Below are 26,285 nucleotides of genomic sequence, written 5' to 3'. Positions count from 1 at the left end.
CTTCCTTAAGATCAGGGTGTTTCTATACTCTCGACCACATATAGTCATGAATCCTTGCCTACATTTCCACGCTCAGGGTGCCGCCTGCCGTGCAAAATGCTGAATGACATGCTTAGCTACAATAACGTTGTTTTTCTCTGACCTTTTGTCGCTGTCCAATCAGGCTTCGCGCTCGGCATCCTGGCCCGCCCACAAAAGTCACTGCAGCCAATCATTTTCCAGTACAGTGGAAAAACGGGCGTGGCCACTTGCAGAAATTCTAAGGTGTTGTCATCGCGTTCCTTAGTTTGGTGTATTTTCCGCTGGCCGTGCGGGCGGATCCAAAACCTGCACGATGCGGCTCTAAAACAATTACATTCGTAAGGGCTAACTCTTATAGAAAACAGAAGAGAGACTGCGGACGTGCCTCGGGAAACCAAAACAATCCTAAATTTAACTCGACGGCTAGTTTCTAACAACGCTAGCTATGGAGGAGAGGAAAGAGGAGGGAGAAGCGGAGATCCAAGAGCACGGCCCCGAACACTGGTTCTCCAAATGGGAACGGCAGTGCTTAGCAGAGGCCGAACAGGATAATACAAACGAGGAGGAAACGGAACAAAGTCAGCAGAAGCTCTGGCACCTCTTTCAGAACTCAGCCACCGCGGTAGCACAGCTGTACAAAGGTCTGTACCGAAGACAGCGAAGTGAAGTTGGGCTAAAGCTAAAGCTGGTGGACGGAGACACAAAGGGCACAGTCTGAGCTAACACTACTAGCTTATTATTATTATTAATGGCTCTCTTTAGAATTACCAGGAACGTTTCTTTTGTTTGTGGTGTTTGGCGACACCGGAGTGTGTATTCTTTCAAAATGCGTCACATTATCAAATCGATGCTTCTTCTTATCTCGATATCATGACCCTGCTCCGTTGCTAGCCGACAGAAGCTAACGCTAAGAGCCGGTCACCGTGTCAGACTGTGGGACAACAGGGCTGGATCGGGCTCACGGTGGCCTGGGTTGTCTAAGGTCCCTCAGGACAAAACGGATTCATACACAGTCGGGCTAAGTCGCTCTCCTTTGCCTTCCCACTGAACGCTTTGTGATTTTTATTCGTCATGTTTGGGCAAAACGGGGCTCACACCCAAATGTTTTTTTGTCCACCCGTTAGCAGTTAGCTCGTCAAAATGGCGATACACGGGGAGGAGTTTACGGACTGAAAACAAGTCGTTTGTTGACGCTCATGTACAGTAATGCGACAGTGAGGTGGTGGGTTTATTCCAGCACATCATACAATAGACCGAACTGCAATGTTCTTGACGAGAAGGCGAAATGACCAATGTCAATGTTTTCTTGTTGAAGTCTGTCATGTCCCACCGAGAACATTACGCAGAAACTGCGTTTCTTGGAAATGAGTTTGTGTCAGACTTATGCAATTGACGTAGACGTGATCAGTGCAAAAAAAAACCCTCTAATGCTTCCAGTTAAGTTAGATTTCACTACTAGGTTAAACTGTTTAAAAGGACTTAAAGATAAATTATTTTGCAACTACTTTCCTAGTGTGTTCTCAGTTTAGAAATCCTGCTACCAAGTTCCTTCTTTTTCTGTTCTGACTGCAACACAGCTGTATTTTCATATCCTATAAAACACAGGGAGTTATTTCTAAAAAGGGAACTTTATTGAAAACCTCTGAAGATAATATGTGAGGATTTACAGTCGAAGTGGAAATGACAGCAGAGTACTTCAGTCCCCAACTCAAACCTGTACTCTGAGTCAGTACTTTACAACCAGGCCAGTCGTTTCTGACTGACAGTAAAACTTTGCACACATTTCCCTTAATCACATTTTGATATTGTTAAGCTTGTGATCAAACTGGAAATGTGAAGTCTTGTACCTCTTCATGAATTTAGTCAGAGTTAAAAAGCTTGCTTCCAAAAACGCAGCCCCAATTAGTTTCCTCTTACGGGTACAGATAAATACAGTTTATGCTTGAATTTTTCTAGCAGAGATTTTTAGAGCTGTGAAGTCGGAGTTTGAGATTCATGCAGCAACACTGTCATCTTAGTCTAACTTAGTCTAACTTCTTGCATTTAATTTACAGATAGAGTATGTCAGCAGCAAGGCCTCTCTCTCTGGGTGCCCTTCCAGAATGCTGCCACAGCTGTCACTAATCTGTATAAAGGTGAGTAACAGGTAACTCAAATTTTGTATAGTATCCAGGAGATGGTTGGACACGGACACTGTGGGGTCCAGAACAAATAAACATATTTGTCTCTGTTTCTTCAGAGAGTGTTGAGGCCCGTCAGAGGAGCTACGATTTGGGCATCCACTTGGGCTACCAGCGCAGGAATAAGGAGGTGATTGCATGGGTGAAGAAGCGCAGAAGAACTATCAGGCGAGAGGACCTCATCAGCTTCTTGTGTGGCAAAGTTCCACCTCCACGGACAGCTCGTGCCCCACCCAGAGTTGCCATGGTGTCTGCAAGCCGACCATCACCCTCAGAGACGGGCAGCTCTGTGGAGACTGACCTACAGCCCTTCAGAGAGGCAATCGCACTGCACGGTTAGTTGAAATGCCATGTTTGGTTGTAAGTAATTGCATTATAAGAATGTCACTCTAGACTTCATACAGTTTGCTGTATGTTATGCTTCATAGTCTTATTTTATTTTATTTTTTCCTTTCCAGGCCTTAGTGGTGCAATGGCAAGCATTTCTGTGCGTTCTGGTCCTCCTGGTTCCCCAACTCACCCTGCACAGTCTCTCAGTCGTCGTAGGAACGGTCTTCATGATGTGGACCTCAACACCTTCATTGCTGAGGAGATGGCACTCCATTTGGATTCCACAGCCAATCGTAAACGAGGCCCTGCCCCCTGTAGTGATGTCATCACAGACTCGCCCACTCATAAACGTAACAGGATGCTCTGAACATTTCCTACACCACTAATCCCTCCTCTGTCCTCTCCTTGGTGGCTGACTGGACAGCTGATGAGGACTGATGCCTTGGCCACCCATTGAAATCTTCCTCCTCTGCATCTTAGTTGCAATGTTACAAATAAATAAAAACTTAATTACCAACCTTCTTTAGTTTTCTTCTAGCCCTCTCTGTGGTAGAGTTCTGTTGTTTTTCACATTATTCTTTCCGGTTCATGCTTTGTTGCCCTCAGTAGATCTGAAAACAAAGCGATCACGTCTCACTCTAAATTTTTAAGTTGCAGAATGTTGCTTTTAGACGCTTGGCCGGGCTCCATCGTGCTTCACATCTGATTATCAGTTGAACTGGGCTGTTGCCTGCTGTTGGCCATTGATTCCTCAAGCGTACTTCCTCCTCCTCCATGCAGCGCTGGCCAAATCGGACTGGACTGAAAGTCAGGCTAATGTGAAGGCTGAACCGCCTTCCTGCTCTGTGGCTCCACTCAAAATGCTTGACAGTGTGTGTATCTCATTCTGCTGCTGCTGTGTGTGTTTGCATATCTGACAGCAGAACTGCCACTTACTGTTGTGTACTTGTCTTTGCCTTTGAGGAAGCTGCTACAGTATCTCTGGTTTGCAACAGTGTGTGTGTGTGTGTGTGTGTGTGTGTGTGTGTGTGTATGTATATGTGTGAATGACTGTGTGTGTGTGTGTGTGCCTGTGTATGTGTATGTATGTGTGTGGACGCAGGGTTCTGGAAAATCCAGCACCCATTCGACCGATTTATTTCTGTTCTTTCTTTAGTTATTCTCTGCAGCCCAAACCAGGGTTTTATCACAAAGCAGGTCAGTCCAATTTACACAGGTAATAGTGGCTTTCATTAGACAGAGTTGGCTGACAGTTTGACTAGTGCAGCAACAAGAGATGGCAAAACATGATATATGTAACAAATATTTCTTTTTCCTAAGTACTCATAGGTATTGTCAAGTTTACAGAAGTCCAAATATGCACAATTTTGTTGTTGGCATCGAAATACATTTGAGTACTAGTTTGTGCAATTTTGCAAAAAGAATTCAAGAAGAGTTCAGTGCATTTTATCTACTTTATGTTTACATTTATCCCATTGATAAGAACTTAAACTGGTGCATTGTCACCATTTTTTCTCTTGAACTTCAGAAAGTGACACTTTCATACCTGTGATTTCAGCTTTAAACCTAGAAAATTACAAGGAGCAGTTGCCTGTGAACTAGTAAGGCTGATTTCATTTGGTTAACCCAATTCATGGACTATTGGCTGTGTTGGTTTGGCAAGGCTTGGGAACACTTGTTTTTGCTAGTTTCACACACTGCTTTGTGATACAATCTCATTCAATGTGTGTAAATAACATGTAGGTGCTCTTATATGTGGTACATATTGTAAAAAGTGCAAATCCATTGGGATGTCCATGTATAATAACACTTCTGACATTAAAGAAAATACAAGCATTTAATTGAGTAGTCTGAGTTTTCTGTCTCTTGGGTTTGAAGTTTTACTGACTCCACATGACCTGCTTGACAAAGTCTGATTTTATTTTTACTTTAATTTTTATTGTTTTTATGTTTGAATACTTTTTATTTTTGTGAAATACTTATGACCTTTCAAGGTACTATATAAATAAAGATTATTTAAGTGCAGGATAATCTGATTTTTCTATGAATTATCTCAGCCCTGTCTCCAAAAAACAGTTTATTGATGTGGAGAAATGCTGTTATCCATAGCAGTATCTCAGTTAACAAGTGATGGATTGATGGATTGTTTTGCTGTATTTCTGTCCTTGAAAGAGCCTGGCTGCAGTTGTTGTCATCCACCACCAAGATCCAAAGATTAAATAATCTACTTAAAGGAGAATATAGTGGTTTCTTATACTCTGTAGAAGTTGTCAAACTTCAATTTTGAGACCATTGTGTAGTTTGAATTCTACAACACATGGGGGCGACACACTACATTGGTGAGTTTGTGCTGCTATAAACACTGACAGGGACCTGAAATGCTTTAGCAGTAGAGAATTAAAACAGACATGCAAACAAGATTTGGATCACTATTGTCCTATAAACGTTTTGATGGCAGTTGTTTGGTTGAGCTCATTTTCTTTCTAAGGTCAATTAATTTGCTCACAGAATGTCACTCAATTTATCCAAGAAGTGAAATTTTGCTGTCTATCTAGACATTTATGCTTCCCCAAAATATTAGATGAATTTACTTATTTGAAACAGTGAAATAAAATGTCAGAGGGTGAAGCCAGTTGAAATAAATAAGGGATTCTTAGAAACAAAGAGCATAATTGCAAACTATTTAAATTGTAGCATTTCAGGAATCACCTGATGTGACTCAGTACATTTGTATTCAGCTGTAGTCAAACATCTAATCAATAATTAGAGGTAATAAGTACTTAGTTCATGCAGTGGCATCTCTTAACTCTGTAAAATTCATGTGATTAAGACAGTTCCAGTCGTGACATGTTAGCCACTTTTGTAAACTTATAACCTTTGCGGGGTAGGTCTTGTTTTCAGTCCTCAAGTACTTAACAGATTTTAGTGACATTTACTGGAACTCATGATCATTATCTCAGTAGGAACTTATTATTTTTAGTGGCAAAACATCTAACCACAACGCCCTGAAGCAAAATTATTTTTTACTTTTCTGTCCAAATAGGCCACAATCATTTCCACCTACATAGATGATTTACAACATTTTACCACTCCTACAGATTGCATCCACTCTTCAGCAAATTTGGTACATGTAGCCTACTGTGTGATTCTATAAAAAATTATTCATTCGTTTTTTGATATCCCACTTTACTATTACTAGGTTACAAATTTTTCTTGCAAACCAATTTGTCCAGTTTGATTTCTTCCAGTATTAAAATAATAGAGTTCTGTTCAGTCTTGGTGGATATATAGGCAATCTGAACGCTCCCTGGTTTTATGTTTCTTGTTGGAAAGCAATTTCCTAATTTGTAAAATGCTGCATGAAAATTAGTGGGTTGTATTTGTTTAACTATTAATTAATGAATTCATTACTGAAAGAGGCTCGAGAATTAAAAATTTAATGCTCAACTTTAAACCTGAGCATTTTAATTGAACAATAATAAATCAATTCATGTGCACATTAGAACTGAACTTGAAAATTGGGCACATGAATGGGTCAGAAGCAGTCAGAGATGTAAAATATAAGATTCTGTCCCGCTCTCTCTAAAAAGCTGAGAAAATACTCCTTTCATCCAAAAGAAAGGGTGCAACACCCTCCCCCTTTTCTGGGCTCCCCCTAGTTATTTTTATATACTCCCTAACATATGCCAAAAATGGTAATTTTCCCCTTTTATTACAGACGTCTTTGCAGGTATTTAGTTTCATGTCTCTTTGATCTGACAGCAGGATTGACCTCAGTGCCAGCACGCACACACAGCTCCTAGAAACTAAGTACTGCTGTCTATCTTCACTAAATCACTGCCAACGAACCAGTAGAGCTAAAGACCGGAATAAAGGAGGTGCCACAGCCTTTGCTGGCTAGAAGAAAGCTACCAAGTCAACAGTACACACTTGACCTCACACTTTTTGGGTAAGTAAATGCCAGTTTGATCTTCTGACTCCACCAGTCCATCACTGCAGAAGAGGAGAAAGACCTGTGCTGCCTTACAGTACATCCAGTAAGTACTTATCTCCCTCTAATTACTTGCTTTCCTCTGCTAACACTGCACGGTGGTTTTTGTTTTATCATGTCTGAAGGCTCTAAAGGCTGCTATTTGATGGCACCATGGAAGAAGAGCAGAGCTGACCGCAAGCTGTTTCACACTTCAAAAGAAGCGCTGTGCGTGTGTTTGTGTGTGTGAGGGAGGGAGAGAGAGAGAAAGAGACATGATGAGAAGCAACAAGTGTCTGAATGTTCCAGAAAACCCCTCGAAGATGGCCATCTGGGCTGCGTTGATATCAGCTCACACACACACACACACACACACACACACACACACATATAGGTGTCTCCTAGGGTGCCGTCTGGTCCGAAAGAGAGAGTTGGTGGTGTGTCTGGTGAACCATTTCAGACACACACATACAAACATCCGTTCTGTCAGAGCAATTGTAGGTCTGTGTGGGCTTGACCATTAGGGAGTGTTCAATGGCAGACAGCTGGCGATCAATGATGCACCAGTTATCCCTCGTGTGTGTGCGGATGTGCACTGACATACACAGCGTAACACAATGGGTAATGGTAATTGCTGCACCAGCTTGCACTAATTGATAGAGGACAGCATGCTTATACACTCGCAGACACACAAACACATTAACACATTAGCACATGCACATAAACAGAAGCCAATCAGGCAGACTGAGAATGTGTCCCCAGAGAAATGGAGCAGCCGGAGAGCAGGGGTGGTGGTGGGAGATGGAGAGGTGGTGGAGGAGACAGGGAAGGAGCAGAGAAGGAGGATGAGAGGTTAAACACTCCCCAGAGATGGCTGCTAGTCAGTGCTCTTAGTTTTGTGCACATAGGGTATGGTAGGTGAGTGGTGCGTGGCGTGCATGAAAACACAAGGACTGAGAGATTGTCTCCTATTTTTGGGTCTGCTGTGTTTTTGTGAATGTTCCTCCTCTTCAAAAGGAGCCACCCCTCCCCCTGCTCTTCCTCCTCCATCCTTTTCTCTCAAACATAAACAAGCTTGCATGCCATGCACACACACACACACACACACACACACACGCACGCACGCACACACACACACACACACCAGATCTTCAGAGCTCCCTGCACACCAGCATGTCCCTGTCTTCCACAAATGCCATGAAAAAAAAAAAACACGAGCTGATCACCATAGCAACACGTTATATATCTTCCAGCAATATTTATCCAAACCAGAGAGGAGGGGTTGTGGTGGTGGGGTAGACGGAGAGGGGAGGTAGAGGTGGTGTGTGTGTGTGTGTGTGTGTGTGTGTGTGTGAGAGGGGGTCGTGATGCAACTCCTCTAAAAATCAAACGGTCATTATAGAAAAAGGGCTGCGGTTCATATAAGAGGCCACAGGGCGGCAGCAGCGTCCAGCGCAGCGGGACGACAGCATCACCGCGCATCATCACTTCATGACCAGTGCCTTTCAGTCATGTGTCATGCAGAGCTTACAGGCCGCAGGTTACTACACCAGCTTATTTCACTTTTTATTAGGTGTGCTGATGAGGGAAACTGACTTCCATTGAATGAATATCTGTCAGCAAGCTCCTGAGTGACAAGCACTGGACTGAACAAGAAATGTTCAAAAGAGGATGCGGTTCTTGTGCATCCTCAAGAGCAACACCTACCAGTGGGATGCTGGGCACACATTAAAGGATGGAGAGAGAAAATGACGGAAGAAGAGAATAGAAAAGAAAATGACTGGTGGGGCAGAATACAAGCAGGAATGATTGCAACCCCCCCCCCCCAAGCATAAGGATTAGATGTTGTGCTGCTGGCTTCAGATGGGTTTGCACAGTGTGTCAAGTGTGTGTGTTGTGTGGTTTTATTTTTTTGGGCTCAGGAAACAGGTAAAGCAAAGAATCAGGAGAGAGAAAGAGAAGAGGGAAGAAAATGAAGGAGAGGGGAGTGAGGAGGAGGGGGATGAGCGAAGGGAACAGGATGAAAGGATGTAGGTGAGTCTAGGAGGAGAGGAGGCCTAAATCCTCACTGAGCTCCTGCGAGAAAACAAGGAGAGACAGACAGAGTAATGATATGAGAAAAGGAGAAGTGTAGAAAGACAGAGGAAAAAGGAAGAGACTGACAGAGTGTGTGAGCGAGAGACATATAGACTGGAAGGAGGGTAAAAAGTGTAAGTGCAGCACAGGCCTCCCTGCTCACAGGTTTATATAGAAAACCACAACAGGACCTGACAAGCGTCTGATAGGATCAGCTCCTCTACGTGTTCACTCACTCATACACACCTACACACTTGCCCTCACGCACACTCACAGTCCCACTTGCTGTCTTTTCAGCACCACTCCATTTTTCCAATATTCTGAGCTTGAAGTGATATTTCGCTTTGGTACATTTTAAATTTTCAGCAGGCCTTACCTGGTGTGACTTTGAGAGGAATTAGCCTTCGACAGTGCTTGGCCTGCACAGTGCTCCGCTCAAATTCAGCACCCCCCCCCCAAGACTCTTCTCACCATTAAAAAAAATGAGCCTGCAAAAGAGAAGATGTTGTTTTCAGCCAAGTGGTTTTAACCATCACCTTGTTTTGCTACTCTCTTGGAAGTCAAGGACATGAAATGTTATTGGTGAATGGTCGTCTTTAATGTCAAAACCTAACTCAACGTAAACTCAAGTAAAAGTAAGAAAAAACACCCAGACTAACTTTCAATAGTAATTTAACATTTAAAAAAGTCAAACGTCAGAATACAGAAATAAAATCAATGCAACTAAAACCGAAAATTGTAAACAAAATATTAACAGGCCACATTTCTGGGGAAGTGCGTTACGCAGTAGAGACGAGCACTACAACATGCCATGTCAGTCCTGTACAGTACATGTGCATTCCTGGTACCCTGCTTTGTAAGATGATCACTGTAATTCTGCAGTTTAACTCCAGATTGTCACAACCAAACATGAAACAGATGCCAAAGGGATATTGTTGAGTTGTACAATCCTCTCTGTGAGTTGTACAAACCACTATGCTGTGCTCTGGCCTCTAATACGCTTTAAACAGATGAATCCACTCCTAAACTGGACTTCCAGGATTGTCTTTCATCGCCTCAGTGGTACATAATTCAGCACACCCCTCACAGGATCCTTAACTGTGTTGTGCTTTTGGTGTGTGTCTGGCTGGTTCTCTAACCCCAGGTGGGCAGGAAAAAAAAATAAATATATATATAATATTACAGCTATCGGAGAACCCTGCTGGTGGACAACAGTGGTGAGTGAGCAATTCCAGCTGAGAAAGGAGGTATTTTATGCCTGTTTAACTTACGGAGAATACAAGCAAAAGATGGGAGCTGAAAAGATCCAGCTCTGAGGGAGTTTCTTGTGTCATGTGGTGGAAACCATCAAAGCAGTACAAAAATCCTTTTCAGTGACTCAGGATGAGGAGACAGCTCACTGACCTGGCTGTGCTCAGCAGGTAAAGGACACTCTGATCTTGACTGACGTTACTGTTTGAAGGTGGGAGGATAATTTTCAAGAACTCCTAAAACTTCTGGATAAAATTTGGTAGGCAGTACTCAAAGATTCAAAAAGGTCTCGGTCCATTTCCTCAGTGGAGGTCAGTACCAAAGCTTATTAATGGAAAAGGCATAATTTTCATTTCAGCTGTTGGGGAGACTTCCACTGGGAACTGCTCCAGACACTACAATTATACTCTTCATATTCTTCACTAAGCACTGTGATCTTAATGAGATCCTATTCATGTGTAATATACTGCAAATTCTCTATGTCTGGCACTTAGCATGACACACTGACCTGACCAGAGAATGAGAAAGGGCATACTGCTATTCTGATTTAAGTAGAATTAGTGGACATCTGGGGATATAGCCACTTTGAAAAAAAAAAAAAGGTTTTTCATTCATCAGATGTTATCTGATGACTAAGGAATTAGTTCAACATTTTGGGAAATATTATTTGTAATTTTATATATATTATTTACTATAATAGTGAAGCTATACTGTACAATTTAATTAAGAACTTTTCATTTTGCATGTCCACATCAGCTACAAGAAGCTGCAGGTAAAATACTAGACAGCTATGAGCTGTGATTGCTTTCTACTGTGAGATATAGCTGAATGACAAAGTGATACTTTCACCCTAATTAATTAATTAACTCACTGGTCGCCATCTAGATTTGCTGCTGTTTGTCAGAAGTGTTAACAAACATGGTGTCTAAACCACACACTGCAGAGTCTCTGTCTGTTTCTCTTTCCTTTTGGGGAGAGGGGAGATTATCATGGACACTCCATAAAGTTAATTGAAGGAGTAAATGATTTATATGACATATTAGGGATGACAGGTCTCCTTGTCTCCTCAGAAAATTACACCTGTGGTAAGTGGAAAGGCACTGGTGAGGATGAGATTTGCCCTGACATGCAGTTGCAGGTCTATCTCATATTCCTATCCCTATATGCACATTGAAAGATATTGGTTGCTGTAATAAAGTCCTCAGTCCATAGTGCCATGAAGTGATCTCTCCATAACATGACTGCAAGTTACAAGACCGAGGACGATATCATCCGTCCTCATAACACATGAAAATGTAATGTACAGTTCAGCCATGAGGTTTGTTTGTATTCAGTCATACAGGATCTGTGTAGGGGGACAGTAAGATTTTAGAATAAAAACCTAGGTAAGCTATTCCACTGATTTAAGTCTTGTAATGTAGTTTTGCACATAACAAAGATGAAGATTTCTATTTCTTACCTTATCACATTAGATTGTGACATTAGAACTGACCAATAAACCAGGAGGTATGTAATCATAGAGCACAAGAACTTACCCATTACATCAGCAACATTAACTTATCTATGTTTATGAGTGGCTTTCTCCAGTGGTGGTTAGCACACAGGTACAGTAGCAGCATTCTTTGCATATGCATAATTCAAAAACATGAAGTAGGTAGTGTATGAGACTGTAGAAGTGAGCCTGTTGACTCTATGACACATTAGATCTGTTTAGCACTTGATCTAAATTTCAGTTACACTCCATCCTTATCTGAAAGCACAGCAGCTCTCCACCTCTTGCAACACAAAGGCATGTGGGCCTATGTCCATTTTCACACCTGTGCTCACCCTGAGGACCATTTCACCAAATTTGCAACATGCAAGCTGCAACATGGGATAATTTTCTCTCATTAATCCAGACACATTTTGCTAATCAAAACAAACACTATTTTCGCGCCTCATGCATAAGCATACAAAAGCCCTGTAGGACCAATTTATCTGCAATTTACGAGCAATAAGCATTTGTGAAATGTGACCCTGCCACTATTTGTGATTCCTGTGTAGGCAGTGCTTTCACATCGCTTTTGTAAAATGGGGCTCTGGACAGCTATTATAGAAAGTGGGTGGAATTTTGTTGCTGGAAAGTTAAAAAAAAAAATCACCCAGACCCCCACACCTAAATCTATGAATTAAGAATGTCACCGCTTTCAGACTGTCCAAACACTAATCACTTAGAGTACATTTTGGCCCCCAGCCTCTCTGGGGTGGGTGGTGCTGCTGAGAAGACTGCACTGATCTTCAGACTTAGGAGAAACCACCTTAAATCTGTCCACTTTTTCTTCGCACAGATAACAGAGAAGTCTGAGGAACTGCTAATCCTGTGTAAATGTGTTTTGTGGATTTAGAAACTGCTTATCCCCGTTTTTTCTGAAGTATCCTGAGAGAGGTGCTGCAGAACTGTGAGCACCCAGGGTCATTGCTACGAGCCTTCAGTCCTTTTAGCCCTTACGAGAGAGAAGACTGTGTTCACTCTCCTGGCATCAGTGAACCCTAAGCCCAGGATTCCCTGAGGAGCGAGAGGTTAGAAGAAATTTCAAGGGGAAGTTGCAGGAAGAAGCTGTTTGGTCTGCTCTGAAATTTTACAGCCACAATATGAAATTTTCTGAATTATCTAACTATTAGCCATCTTTCAGCCAAGCCAGGCCTTCACGTGAAATAATTTTATTCATTGTTTTGTTTTCACAAAAAAGTACATTGTATATTTACATATATATATATATATATATATATGTATTACTTAAGTAAGGCAAGTTCTAAGAAACCAACTAAATGGGAAGAATAAGGTGCAAGCTATTAACACCTACGCTCTGCTGGTCATCAGATACCCTGCTGGCATAATAAGCTGGCCAGAAGAGGAGATAGAGGCCATAGATGTGAAGACAAGGAAGCTCCTCACAATGATGCATGAAGGGTTTCACCCCAAATCCAGCATCCTGAGACTGTACACTAAGAGGAAGGAAGGAGGCCGAGGACTGGTGATGGCCCCGAGTAATGGAGGAAGAACCATCATGGCAGGACAAAGCCCTGCGTGGTATGTACCACTGACAGATAAAAGAAGTGGCTGATATCGAAAAGTCCTACCAGTGGCTGGAAAAGGCTGGCCTGAAAGACAGCACAGAGGCACTAATCATAGCAGTACAGAAACAGGCCTTGAGCACAAGATCGATAGAGGCTGGGGTCTACCACACCAGGCAGGACCCCAGGTGCAACAGCAGGTTGTAAGATGATAGCAGGCAGAGCATACACAGAACGTCATAACCAAGTGGCCGGCATAATGTACAGGAACATCTGTGCCGAGTGTGGGCTGGAGGTCTCGAGGTCAAAAAGGGGTACACCTCCACAGACTGACAAACAGGTGATGGCTAACCCACTAGACATAGTAGTGATGGACAAACAGCAGAAGAAAGCCGTAGTGATAGATGTAGCAATCCCAAGTGAGCGCAACATCAGGAAGAACAAACATGAGAAGCTTGAAAAATACCAGGGGCTGAAAGAAAAGCTAGAAAAGAAGGTGGAAGGTGAAAGCAACAGTGGTCCCTGTGGTAATCGGCTTCCTTGGGGCTGTGACCCCCAAACTGGGAGAGCGGCTCCAACAGATCCCAGGAACAACATCAGAGCTCTCAGTTCAGAAGAGCACAGTGCTACAGCTAAGATACTGCAAAGAACCCTCAAACTCCCAGGACCCGAGATTAAGAAAGACACACACACCACCCATAGGGGTGAGAAGGGAAGTATACATATATATGTATATGTATACATAATGAATGGATACAATAGGTTCTTAACTGAAAAGCTCTCAGATTAGCTTTAAAACTGTGTCTGAGCCTGTACTGTGTGTGCTGTAGGTGGGAGTCCACCTCTAATTACTCAGCGGGGTTCATCTCTAATGGTTAAACAAAGGCTTTTGTGCTGCGCTGCTGCTTAAATTATGAATTCAGAATGCATAAGTGAGTATTACAATACGGTATTAGACTGATAATTTCCTTATTTATAGCTCATGCCTCTGACCTCCGAGCACATCCACCTTTTAAAGACAGATCTCACTGAAAAAGGTCAGCTGCTCCTTGACTTTCATAAAATGATTCACAGATTATTGTAAGTTTCATATTAGTGTATGTGACTTATCTGCAATTCACGCATTAAGAAGTGCAAGACTCAGCATGAATTACTGTAAGAATAAATGCATGACATATAAATTCATGAGGGTTCATGATAATGATGGAGCTTATTGGGCCGACCTCCTACTTGGTACATAAGAATTTAAGTTAAGATCCTTAATGACCATATGTAAGTGACATTAATTAGCTTGTTGGGTCAAATGAGCTCTCAGCATGACTTCATAATGACACAAGTCCAAATATAAGGACACAAGTTAAGTCAGACTGAATCACCTCTGAGATCACACACACACACACACACACACACACACACGCACACACGCACGCACGCACACACACACACACACACACACACACACACACACACACACACACACACACACACACACACACACGCACTTTAAATCATGATCGGGACCTAGCTTTGGTCCTCACAAGTAAGTTGCAGTCCCCACATGTCACTGTCTAAACAAATTCCAGTCAGTCATATGTTCTGGCTTAATTAGTTTTGTTACAGTCAGAATCATTTAGCTAGGTTTGCTCACATCCTCTCAAAATGTGGTATGTACAAGCTTTTATTTTCTATTTCAGCATGCATAAGAACATGTCGTTAAATTGTGATAATTACATCAACACCTTTCAGTGTTTTTTCTAATAACCAGTATGTTCTCATCAAAAATCCTGATTATATTAACATGCATCATAAAGGTAGGAATGTGAGCTATTTATTCCTGAAGATATGCTCAGACACTCCTGCACATGCTACAGCTCGCTGTCAATGAGCTGCATGTTTACAGGGTAGCCTTAAAAAATAATTACATCCTCATGTATATTTAATAGGTGCAACAGGGGAGTGACAGAACAATAAACTTGGTATCTCCAGCTACAAACTGTGTGACATGAAAGGTCTGGGGACACAGACTGACTGACCAGCGTTCAGCGTAGCATGGACAGGGTCAGTGCTAACATCCATGACAAGCTGCTGTCAGACATTTCTCTGTTGAATAGACAGGGAGTCTGGTGGAGCTTTGACAGCATGTTTAGGGCCCTTTGAGAGTCACTGTGTGGGCACCTGTTGTTGCTTGTGTAGCAGTGCTCTCCGGCGTGTGTTTGTGTGTCTGTCAGTGTCAGTCGCCCTGCTGTGTATCACGGTTAAAGCCCTAAATATCTTGTTAATCTCTAAATGCTGCTGGTATATTGGTGCACCCATGTGTTGTATTTACTGCCTCTGCTGAAGAATAAATCTCACTCATATACAACAGAGTTTCTAACTCTAATCTGGCTTGTGATCTGGTCTGGGAGGGAGTTTGTTAGAAAAACTACATATTAATGTTATATACCCATGAATTCCTATGGTTAGGGGTAGGACTAACAAATAATTTAGGTTTTAAGTATGCCCATGTATATTTTGTCATATTCAGAAAAATCTTTATCACATTCCCCTACCTGGCCTGGCAGCTGTTGCTCTGTAACCTGCTCACTGCTTACGCCTGTGTAAAACATAAGGGCCACTGTCCAGACATAGAGAAAGCACCAGGATTTGAAAAAGCATGAGAACAGACTGAAATAGTTTGTGGATTTTTATAGATGGTGATGAAAATGTCAACGCTGCAAAGACTGCAGACTCCAGTCTCTCATCTTTACGGTGGCCCTGAGAGCTCAAGAAACTTCATAACACGAGGAGCATTTAGAAAGTTTCTTAAGTTGCAGTGTGTTGAGCTCTACATGCATTTTCAAGTCATCTCCCCTTCACCATCTTCCATCCTGAAAAAAATTGCTTTCATGACAAAATGCTATGAAGAGTAAATATATTTTCACAGTCACATCACCTGATCCTACTTTCTGAGTGTGACAAGTGTGGTGTTACTGCCAGCTTCAGTTAAAGCCTGATCTTCAGGCCAGTCTGTGTAGGAATGTGAGTGTGTGAAGATACTTGGATGCTGACGGGTCCACTGGGGTCCAGACTCTATCAGGCTTTTTTAAGAGCTGCCATATGCACAAAATCAACCCGCACACACAGATACAGCGTGGGTACACTTTCAGCAGAGGAAGCACACTTGTGAACAGTGTCTTCCTCTTTCTCCTTCCTGTAGATCACCAAGATGGAGGACGTCACTTACGTCAGCAGCATATCAGTGCTTCTGCTGCTGTTTCAGGTATCTGACTGACGTCTCTGTGACGTGTGAAATTAAAGCTGACAGATAAAAAAGGAGGTGGACAGCCACAGAGCCAAGAGGTCACAAATGTCTTGTAGAAATCAAATCTTTGTTCGTGCCATGACACCTCTTGCAATTCTAATGTGCAGGCTGCCACCATTCACTATTACTTATTCCTGTTCTTTTCATTCTCTGTTCAACAGCTTCTCTATCCCTTTCTTCTCTTCTTTACATGTCTTTCTTTCTCTCTCCTCTTCCTACGCGCGCCCCCTCACCTCTTTTCTCTCGTCGTTTGATCAGCGGAGCAGCATCTCAGCAGGAGTATTTAAGGAAAGACAAGGCTCCCCTGATTTATTCTCTCTCTTATCCCTCTGTCTTATATCTCTCTGTGCTCTTGTTCACTCCTCTCTTCTATTTTCTTCACACTTTAATGTTCTTTCTTTCACCTCTTTCTCACACTTTCATTTTTTTTCTTCCAAAATTCTCCACAATGTATGATTTATCACATGAACCATCATGCATATGTGTCTTTAAGTGTGCAAAGAGAGACGGAACAGTAGCAGTGTTCAATTACACAGCAGGAGAGTTGCGCCTGAGTCACTCAAACTAATCTGGCCTGAAGGTGCAGCTCCAGAGACCTGTCTGCTCTCTGTGCATGTGTGTGTGTGCACGCAGTGTCTATTTCTTACCATAAATGACAGAATGTGTGTGTGTCTTTATGTACAGCGTCAGCTAAAAGCTATTGAGTAATTACTTATCTTATTTATTTAATACAATATTCATTGAATCACAGAAAAAAAATCGGGAGCAGTTACTCAGTAGTTTAATATTTAACGGATAAGGTTGACCTATACTTTATTTTTTATTGGCAACAATTTCCATTTAAAAACAAAAACGACCAAAGACTTGATTTTATTGCAATGTCTGATATAGATCATTCTACTACATGGCAAAAATGAGCCCAATTGCTGCTCTGGATGACATGAGTTATTTGTGTTATTGCCATGAACACACATACACACACACGCACACACTGTGGTTTAGCTTGAGTGAATCCCACGTACACCATTCTGCTGCTGTAAATACTCAGTGGAGCACAAATTGTGAATTTGACCGCTGATAAATGGAAATAGTGCCCAACAGACACACTATTTACTCCTGTTTGATTAACTTTAGCTAAAAACTAGCCCAGCTGTCTTAGGTAGTTATGTAACAGTTTTTTCTGGAGGAATAAATGGACATAAGTACCACTGACGAGTAAAGAATATGGAAACTATTAAGAGGCTATATACTCAGAGTATATTTAGGCCAACTTGTCCCTTCAGAATTGGTGACATGGCACAAACTTTTTAAGAGTTATCGAGGCTAATGCATCTTTGGTTTTGGTCTGTTTTGGTGTCTGACAATATTTAATAATGTCACCCTTATTATTAAGAGGCAAATGTGTGGGGGAACTATACTGCAGTGACTGCAAATACCATTTACGGTATCGCAAACATTCTTCTTAACACTGGCTAAAACACTTACCAGATAAATGTTCAGTGAGTTTACCCTTATTTGAAGGTCTTTAGCTCATGTAGCACAGCTAAACATTGTTCAAACCCACACAATGTAAAATTCTGATGGAGAGCCCAAACTTTTCTAGATACCAAATATTTCTGTCTAATCTTAAAGAAATATGTACACGAGGCATGTAAATATGTCCGTTAGAGGGAGTCTTGGGGTTAAACATTTCACTCAGTGTAAATGTCCTGTGCCACAGCTCTAATGAAGAGTGGGAGGAAGAACAGTACATACAGTATGATGCTGTCAGAGCGGAATAAGATTATATTTTTTGTCTTTACAGCTACTTTAGAAAAAAATCAGAAAAAGCGAACTTTAAGCGGTTGTGTTGTAATCCATGGGCTCATAACTTAAAAAGTATGAAACATTTTGTCCTCATCTGAATGTTATTTGTTGTACACCTTGGTACGCTGTACTGTATTTAAGCAGGTTGTTGGGAATTTGTTCCTCTGGGCTGAATCCCCACACTGCAGCTCAGGAGACGTTACACGAGACAAAATTGTTCATTGGATGTGACAACTACTCTTACTGAGCTGCACGATGCCCGACATCCTCACACACCTCATCAAGTATTTAATGCAAACTATGTTTCATGCATGGCTGTCATGCATGGCTGTCTGCATGTGTATGTGTGTGTGTATGTGTGTGTGTGTGTGCGTGTGTGTATGTGAATGTGTTTGTGCAGATGAACAACTCCTGATAAGAGCAATTCACTGGCAAAAGTGCATCCTCTCACTCTCCCTGAATCACACATACACAGATGAGGCCTCCAGAGTTCAGCTGGTTCTGCCCATTGCTGTGTGCAGTGAGCCTTTTTGGGGCAGTGCATTGTGGGTACTGTCAGACACCAAGACCATAAAGAAAGTGGGGCAGAGAGAGAGAGAAACTGAGTGTGAGTGACAGCACAGATGTAAAGACAGAAAGCTATACTGACTGAAAAAAAAAAAAAAATTAAATTTTTTTAACACTTTAACTTTTACTGTTCGTTATATTTATAATAGAGATTGTCCTTAAATATTGTGCTTTAAACTATTTCCTAACGTCATCACAGAAAACATCTGTGTCTGACTGACAATCTGGTTAGGTATGTCACATTACACAGCAAATTTCTGCCCTGATTTGAGACTGACAGTTCTGCTTGTGAGAAGCAGGGTGGTGAGAAAGGTCGATAACCTGATGGACAGTAAACCCTGAATCATCCAGTATACAGTCCTCAAATCATGAGTAAAGGTAGTTAAAATAGATTAAACAGTCAATTCCCTCGTCATGGCCTTGAATGAACACAGAAATATTTCCAAAAATGATGATACATTATGTCTGCTTAGCATCAGTGCCATTGTGAGCACATTAGCATGTTAATGTTTCTGACATTTTAAAGTACAATTAAGTATAGCCACACATGGTTGAACTGCTGGTGTTACAGTAGGACAACTCCCCAGGCTGGGGGCACAAAGCCAGCTGAAAACCTGAAGAATTTCTTGAGTAAATAGCTAAACAGTAAAGATGTCACAACTCAGCCAGCCACCTCAGAAAAACAGTCTGCAATGACCAGCATTGCTGTCTGAAAGGTCAAGGCAGTTATGGGTTTCAGGCAATCACAGGACCTGGGATGATCAGGCAGCATCAGAAAAGACACAGAGACACTGTGTCGCTGTGAGGCACCAGAGCTGCTGTTGGAAGAGCAGGATGTGTTTGCTCCAAAAGCTGGAGATACATATCTTTCAAATTCAATAAACAACAAACACACAAACAATAAAGGACAAATAATTTCCACCCTTGGGTCTGTTGTCCTGACTTCTAAGCTTACTCAGCACAGCACGACAATTTTAAAGCATGTTAAATTCCCGTTAAGTCGACTATCCAACGCGTCGAGCTAATAAAAAGCATCGTACATGGTCACATTTATGGACACAAGATGATTTAACAGAATAATGTTGAACACACAAAACTGTGTTCAACAATCTTCATGGACATTAAGTTATTTAGTAGCTCGACAGATGCAAGTGTGTTTTTATTTCTCCATAATTCAAACGGATGTATGGCCGTCTCCAACCAGCAAGATCACACTCTCGTATCGCTGCCAACAGCTTCTAGCTACAGATATCATATTCAGAGAGATCTGTCTGTTCTGAAACCAGAGTTTTTCCTTTCTTTTCCAGTAATCTCTTCAAACATGATAATGTGATAATGACAAAGACTCTGTTAATGTACCCCTCCATGGCTGCAGTCACTGGGAGTAAATTCCAGCCATTAAAAGGATGGGTTAAATGTAGCATGTCAATAGAGCAATCACGTGTGTTTAAGTGGAAGGGTAGTCAGGCTTTTCACAGCCTCCCCTGACTGCCAACAGGTCCACAATTTGCACTGGGGCCTCTGCTTTTCCTCTCATGGATACTGGTGTACCAGTGAGCCAGGTGTCAGCCCAAACGGCAAACATAATCTCGCTCTGTTTGCTTCAAGCCAACTCCTGATTAAAAGGTCCTTAACAGGAGCGCTCAATTCTACTCACTCTCACTGCTGCCTTTGATCAATGAATTATTTAAACACCCATGTTCATTTTTCCTGTGCCTATAGAGTGAAGTCATGGACAACTCCCAGGGCCAAATCGGGGCTCATCAGACAACACAGAAGTGGCAAAGGCATTTGTTCTGAAAAGGACTTTGGTAGCTAGGTGCTGGATACTAAATCACATGAGAGCTGTGCATCCTGTGGAAAGTGGGAGAGTGGTCTCTACTTCCTGAATAAACTCAGAGTAAGAATTGACTGCAGCTGATAGTGAAAAGAGTGGGGGACTTATCAAGGCTACTGACAGTGAGCCAGTATGCCCAGGACCAGGACCATGAAACTAGCTCACCTAAATGGGATTCAGTCACTTTCAAGGTTATCAATTACAACTGCGCTTTTCCTGCTATGCAGAGTCAAAATGTCTGCTTTGAAAAAGGTCTACTAAATCAGGGAAGTGGTAAGGAATTGCTGAACCATGGTGTTCAGCCCTCACATCTCTCTGTGGCCCTGAGTCGGCCCACCTCTCCAGCAAAGGTCAGTGCTGGCAGATGCAGTAAGTCCATCTTGTTAACACAGACAGTAAGCACAGACAATAGGTAAGGGCTTGAGAAATGACAGTTCATTAACAATTAGGTCCAACTTGGGAGTAGTGATTGTTATGAGTGTACATCATGACTGTGCGGCCAGTCCACATCACACATACAATTTACCCTTCATAGTATTCTGACCTCTGGAAAAGTAATATATTAATGTCTTTACAAAACATAACAATTCTAGCTGTCATTGCATACTCATGTAAAGTACCTCTAATCATAGCACAGGGTGTCTCCTCTGCCTTGATTCTGGTGTTCATCCTTCTGTACTTTTATCTTGTCTATATAGCAAATTTAAATCTAAGGACAAAATGTTCATTTACTTGCATTGTAAACTATGATCAGGGCCATGGGTACTTCATCGTTGGCCAGGCATGCTACCATATTTACTTTTTAAAATTTTGTCTTAAATAAAAATAAACAAAACAATGGTGCTTCCACTTAGCAAGAATATCCAATTTACTAGGTTTCTAAAAAATCCAAATCAATGAACGGCAAATACAATAAACAGAGGACTCTAAGGTCAAATTTAGTTAAGTCAGAATCATTATTTAAATCTCTTTTTAAAACAAAAACTTATCAAAACAAATCTGAGAATAATGAAAAAATCTTAACACCATTCTGAGAAGTTTCGATTTAAATGCTTTGAAAATGTGCTTTCAACTTTTCTTTTACCATAATAATCAAATTTAATACTATTACCTGACTCCCACACACACACACACACACACACACTCCCTGTGCACTTAAAATAATGATGGCCTATTAAACAACAACATGCCTGAAACATGATGGCCCCTTCACTTGCTTGAGAAGCAATAAAATAAAATGTATCTCATGCAGCTGTTTGTTATTACTCACATGCTCCTGGGACAGTGGGATGAGTCTGGGCGATGAACGCTGAGACAAAAACACCCAAGTAGTTCTTCCTGTCCTGGTCCTGTTCTCTAGTGAGCAAAGACATTTCTTTCAGACATTTTTCTCATCTAAAGCCTCAGTATAGGCTCATTCCCAGTTTTAGCTGCAAACATCAACACATTAGCAACACACAACATTTGTTAGCATGCTAATATGCTAATCAGGATTAGGATCTCGTGTTAATCTGATTCTTATGTGATTAAATTACAAACGCAGGGTTTTTATTTAACATTTCATATTTATATCAAACCTTAGCAGCTCTGACTACTTTGTACTCGAAAGCTTCACATCCCGACACCTTTACGCCCCGCCCCTTCACCTGTGTTACCATGGATACAAACACCTACACGCACCTCACATTTATTTATTTCAAATATTATTTATTAAAATATTGAATATTACAAAGGGGGAAATAGACTAAAAATGTCAATAAGGGAAACTACACTAAAGAATCTTAAGATTGTTTTGATAAAAACTAGATTAAAAAAAATCAAATACCAAGACGGGCATAGGTGGAGAAGTGATATTATAATGATAGTATCTCATGTGTGACTAACATGTGTGAACTGAAACTAGCTAAAAGCAGAATTGCATACTGTTTTTGTATGGAGGGACCGGATTGTATGTATGTTCCCAAAAGAAGAAAGGCCCAGTGAGTTTGTAAGTGGACTGACAGAGATAATATTCAGTGCAAATATGTAAATGACAAGATAGACAATCCGACGCCTTCTGGCAGTGTCAGCTAAGCCTGGTACTTTTTGTGCACAACAAACAAACAATTTGTAATTCAACTGAATTTATTAGCAAACAACAGAGACTTCTTTATCAGCTCAACCTTTTTTTTTTGAACTGTATTAAATGTCTCAACTGAACTGGTTGAGATATAGGCTGCATATTAAAGATTATTTATTTATTAACACCTATGAATTCAATTTTGGACTGGGCTTTAATAAAAAGGTCACCTGGAGATAATGTTTCCATCTAACTCATGGAAGTAACGTTGGCTTAATTAACCAGCAATGGCTACAGCTGATAAAATCTGCTAATGACAGTTGTCATTTCAGCTGATAACATCAACAGGCGCCAGCTAGGAAAGATAAACCTGCTTTTGTCTGCCTCTGGGTCCATCCAGGGTCTCTCATTTGATTTGATCTTCCCATAGATAAGTGTTTCCCCTTAAATTAGACTGGACCTGACATTATTCCTAAGGCCATGCAGTTGTCTTCTGAGCTACTTAACCCCAGCCTTTCTATAATCCTAACCACAGGGGGGATGGCATAGGACTGATCTCATGGGAAAAAGCAATATCTGAACATATTTCAACACAAGACTGGTCCTCCATTGTGCAAAATGCTAACTTTCATATTTCTGCTTAAAGGAGCAAGAAAAGCTCTCTAAGGAGCCATGAAGATACGTGTGACCATCCTTCATGTAAATTTTTTACTGGATAGTTGCAGCTATTTATCAGAAATCTGTCAGTGATTGGACACTGCAGCTGATTAATGCCAAGATTTGAATTTTATTTGTTTTCAGATTTATTATTTAGCTGAAAGTAGTGGGTTTGTTAACTTATATAACTGATTAACACAGGTACAATGAACAACTTTCCTAATTCTTTACCAATGTTTTTTTTCTGCAGGATCTGTTATTTCCCAGTTTAATCTTTATCTTGAATAACAATATAGTTAGTGAGATGAGTGTGTGATGTCTCTCAGAAATAAACACACTGTAATTGCATTTCTATCATCTATTCATCCACATGAAAGGCTGAAAATCTGCGTGTGTTGGGGAGAAATGTTGCTGGTCTAAAACATTTGGGCTAATAAATCATTTCTACGAAACATTACAAAATATTCTAATCAAAACCTGGACTACTGAGTAATAAATTTACACACAGAATAGCAATAAATATGGATTCAGATAGTTATTACATTAAAAAAAGCTTGCCAAGCAGCAGCAATACTTTCATACTGTGGTTTGACTGATTTGAACTCACTACATTTTTAATAAATGCGCAGAACGGCTGCAAAACATATGCAAAATAATGCAAACATACAGAAAAACAAGAGAGAATAAGAAACAGAACTGTCCCAGTAGTTGTAGTAAGTGTGTGACCTCATTATTTGGACAGTGTGTTTATGGACAAATACAAACTCCAGACAAACATAACTGAAGCGGTTGTGCCAACATGATCACAAACCCTTATCCTTTTAGACGACAGGTCCGAGGAAAGTTCTGCTTCTCCAAACATATATATTTCCTCCTTTCCTGTCTCCTCACATCTTTAGTGGGAGGGACTAAGATGCAATAAAAAGGCAAGGCAAGTGATGGAAACATGGATGCAATCAGGGGAATTGAGATGTAGCTCTATCTGAAATCAAGGGCTCATTATTAAAACAAATCACTGAGAACTCTGAGTAGTAAATCTGTGAGCTTTTTAAACTGCATATACAATTTACAAAAACAGAAAGCTTGACAGGTGTAGCAGCAGTAATTAAAGGCTGCAGGGCTAAGCAGACACACATCAATCAGGTCGACATGAAGAGGAACATTTTTGTGCAAGTCTCAGCAAGGAATGAATCTCCCAGAGTAGCAGACAGTCACAAATACTGTCTCAGTGATTAAGTAAGGAGGATCTGACACCGGCTGAGTGCTTCCCACTGGCAGCAGACATGACAGCCAGCATGAAAGTGGACAGCTCCTGCTCTGCTGACGGCTCCACCATCAGCACGTCGGACAGAGGCACAGCAGTACCTCTGTGCTGTCCTCCACAGAGGGAAATAAAAGCAACATCTGATAAATAGAAACATAAAATAGCTGAATTTTCCTGCCTGTTTCTAACAGCTAAGAAAAAAAGGAACAAAGGAAAAATTAACAGAGTACATATTTTTCTAAATGCCAGAGTTAGAGAAATTCAAGTGTAAATCCATAATCTGTGCAAGCAGCCAGGAGGGAAACCACATCAGGCCCAGTGCTAAGTTTCCTTTTAAGAAAGAAGAAATATTTTGTGTGCCATTCCTCTTGTTGAGTCTCCAGTTGGGCTTTTTCTCCTGGTGTGAACACAATTCAATACATGTTTGTGCAACAACTCTTCTGGTACAGTGGACTTACAGGCTTTTCTTGTCCATGTGATGCTCTAAAAAGTAGGTCGGTGATGTGTAAAAGCAACAGGGCTCACCTCAGCTGCACAGATGACCCCATTTTTAAACAACAACTCGATAATTTATAGCTTCAGTCAACAGTGCTGGGCAGAGTTCACTCAGCTGAAAGACATCTTGACCCTGATAAATCCTTCAACTAATCACTACATCATTTTTGCTTTTTTTTTAAAACTTTAAACAAGCACAGACAGTGAAGTGCAGCCAGTGTCTGTTTTTATATAAGTCCATCCAAAATTAAACAAGTGATGCCACTTTATTCCAATGTACAGTGTTTTAATTTCCAGTGCTAAGCTAAAACTGCACCCTCTCAATATCTTAGACACTAACTAGAGTTGGGATATAATGTGCGATTACAGACAAGAGCTGGTGTTGTTGACAGGTGGATGCCAAGATATTCCTGAAAATACATTTATTTGAATTGAATGAGAAGATTAATACCACTATCATATTTGAGGTTCAATCAGGACGATTTAGCTTAGCTTAGCATAGAGACTGAAAACAGGCAGCAGTTAAACTGTAACACAGTTAAACTACCACTAAAACCACAAATGCTCGTGTTTATATTTTTTGTTTGTGTAGCGATGAAACAAACATCTAATGTAGTCATGTGATTGTTTTAAACATGCAACTGGAGGCTTTTTTAACATGATAAGTAACCATCTTTACATCAAGAACCATTCGTCAGTCATCTGAGACATTTTTTACTTGTCTGTGATTAAAAGTCGGCTAAAGTGAAGTAAACTAAAGCTTCATTGTTTCTCATTTAGCAAACATGGATAAGAAGTGACAGAACATTTTTCTACCCCAGGCTGCAAATTATTCCCACAACTTTGATTTTACCCTGTGAGATGATGACAAGAACGCCAAACATTATTGTTGATGGTCACGCTGATCACTCACAAAGCTGGCAGTGTTGTAAACAGACGTCTGTGAAAAGATGAGAACACTTGTAATTTATAGGCAGAGCCCTCACAAATGACTTTTCCAGGAACTAATGAATAAAGCATCAACATTTAAAACTAGTGGCATTTTTTACAATGAGTAATAGCTAATAAAATACTGTGGCGAACTAGAAGCTGGCTAAGAAGGTAACTATGAGAGCTAGCAAGAACTCACACTCACACGGTGTCTCTTTTCTTATAGGCGCCCGTGCCCCATACACCGCACGACTCCGAACGCGTATTTATTTGGTCACACAACACAGAGCATAATAACAGCTCCAACCACTTGCATACAGCAACCCGAGAAGGGTCCTTCCCCCAGCAGCCTCCCACAGTCACCGGTATCATAATCCCCTTCCCCGAACTCACAACCCCTTTTCCACCTTATAACCCCCCACAATAACCTACATACACACAGTGAACAATTAATACATGAACATGAACAGTAGAACACAGAAAACAA

General features: G+C 41.1%; 1 protein-coding gene across 1 annotated transcript; it reads left to right on the top strand.

Moving 5' to 3' along the window:
• The first annotated feature begins 259 nt into the window (after positions 1-259).
• Positions 260-3,053, top strand: hapstr1b (HUWE1 associated protein modifying stress responses b). The gene is made up of 4 exons (XM_026302745.2): positions 260-662; positions 2,076-2,156; positions 2,261-2,536; positions 2,660-3,053. Exons 1-4 carry the CDS (start codon positions 467-469, stop codon positions 2,896-2,898), a joined length of 792 nt encoding a protein of 263 aa, XP_026158530.1. The 5' UTR covers positions 260-466; the 3' UTR covers positions 2,899-3,053.
• Positions 3,054-26,285: the final 23,232 nt, after the last annotated feature.

This window comes from Mastacembelus armatus, chromosome 1 (genome assembly GCF_900324485.2).
Source record: "Mastacembelus armatus chromosome 1, fMasArm1.2, whole genome shotgun sequence".
NCBI lineage: Eukaryota > Metazoa > Chordata > Actinopteri > Synbranchiformes > Mastacembelidae > Mastacembelus > Mastacembelus armatus.
Note: the sequence above shows the minus strand (reverse complement) of the source record. Positions and strands in the feature narration are given on the sequence as shown.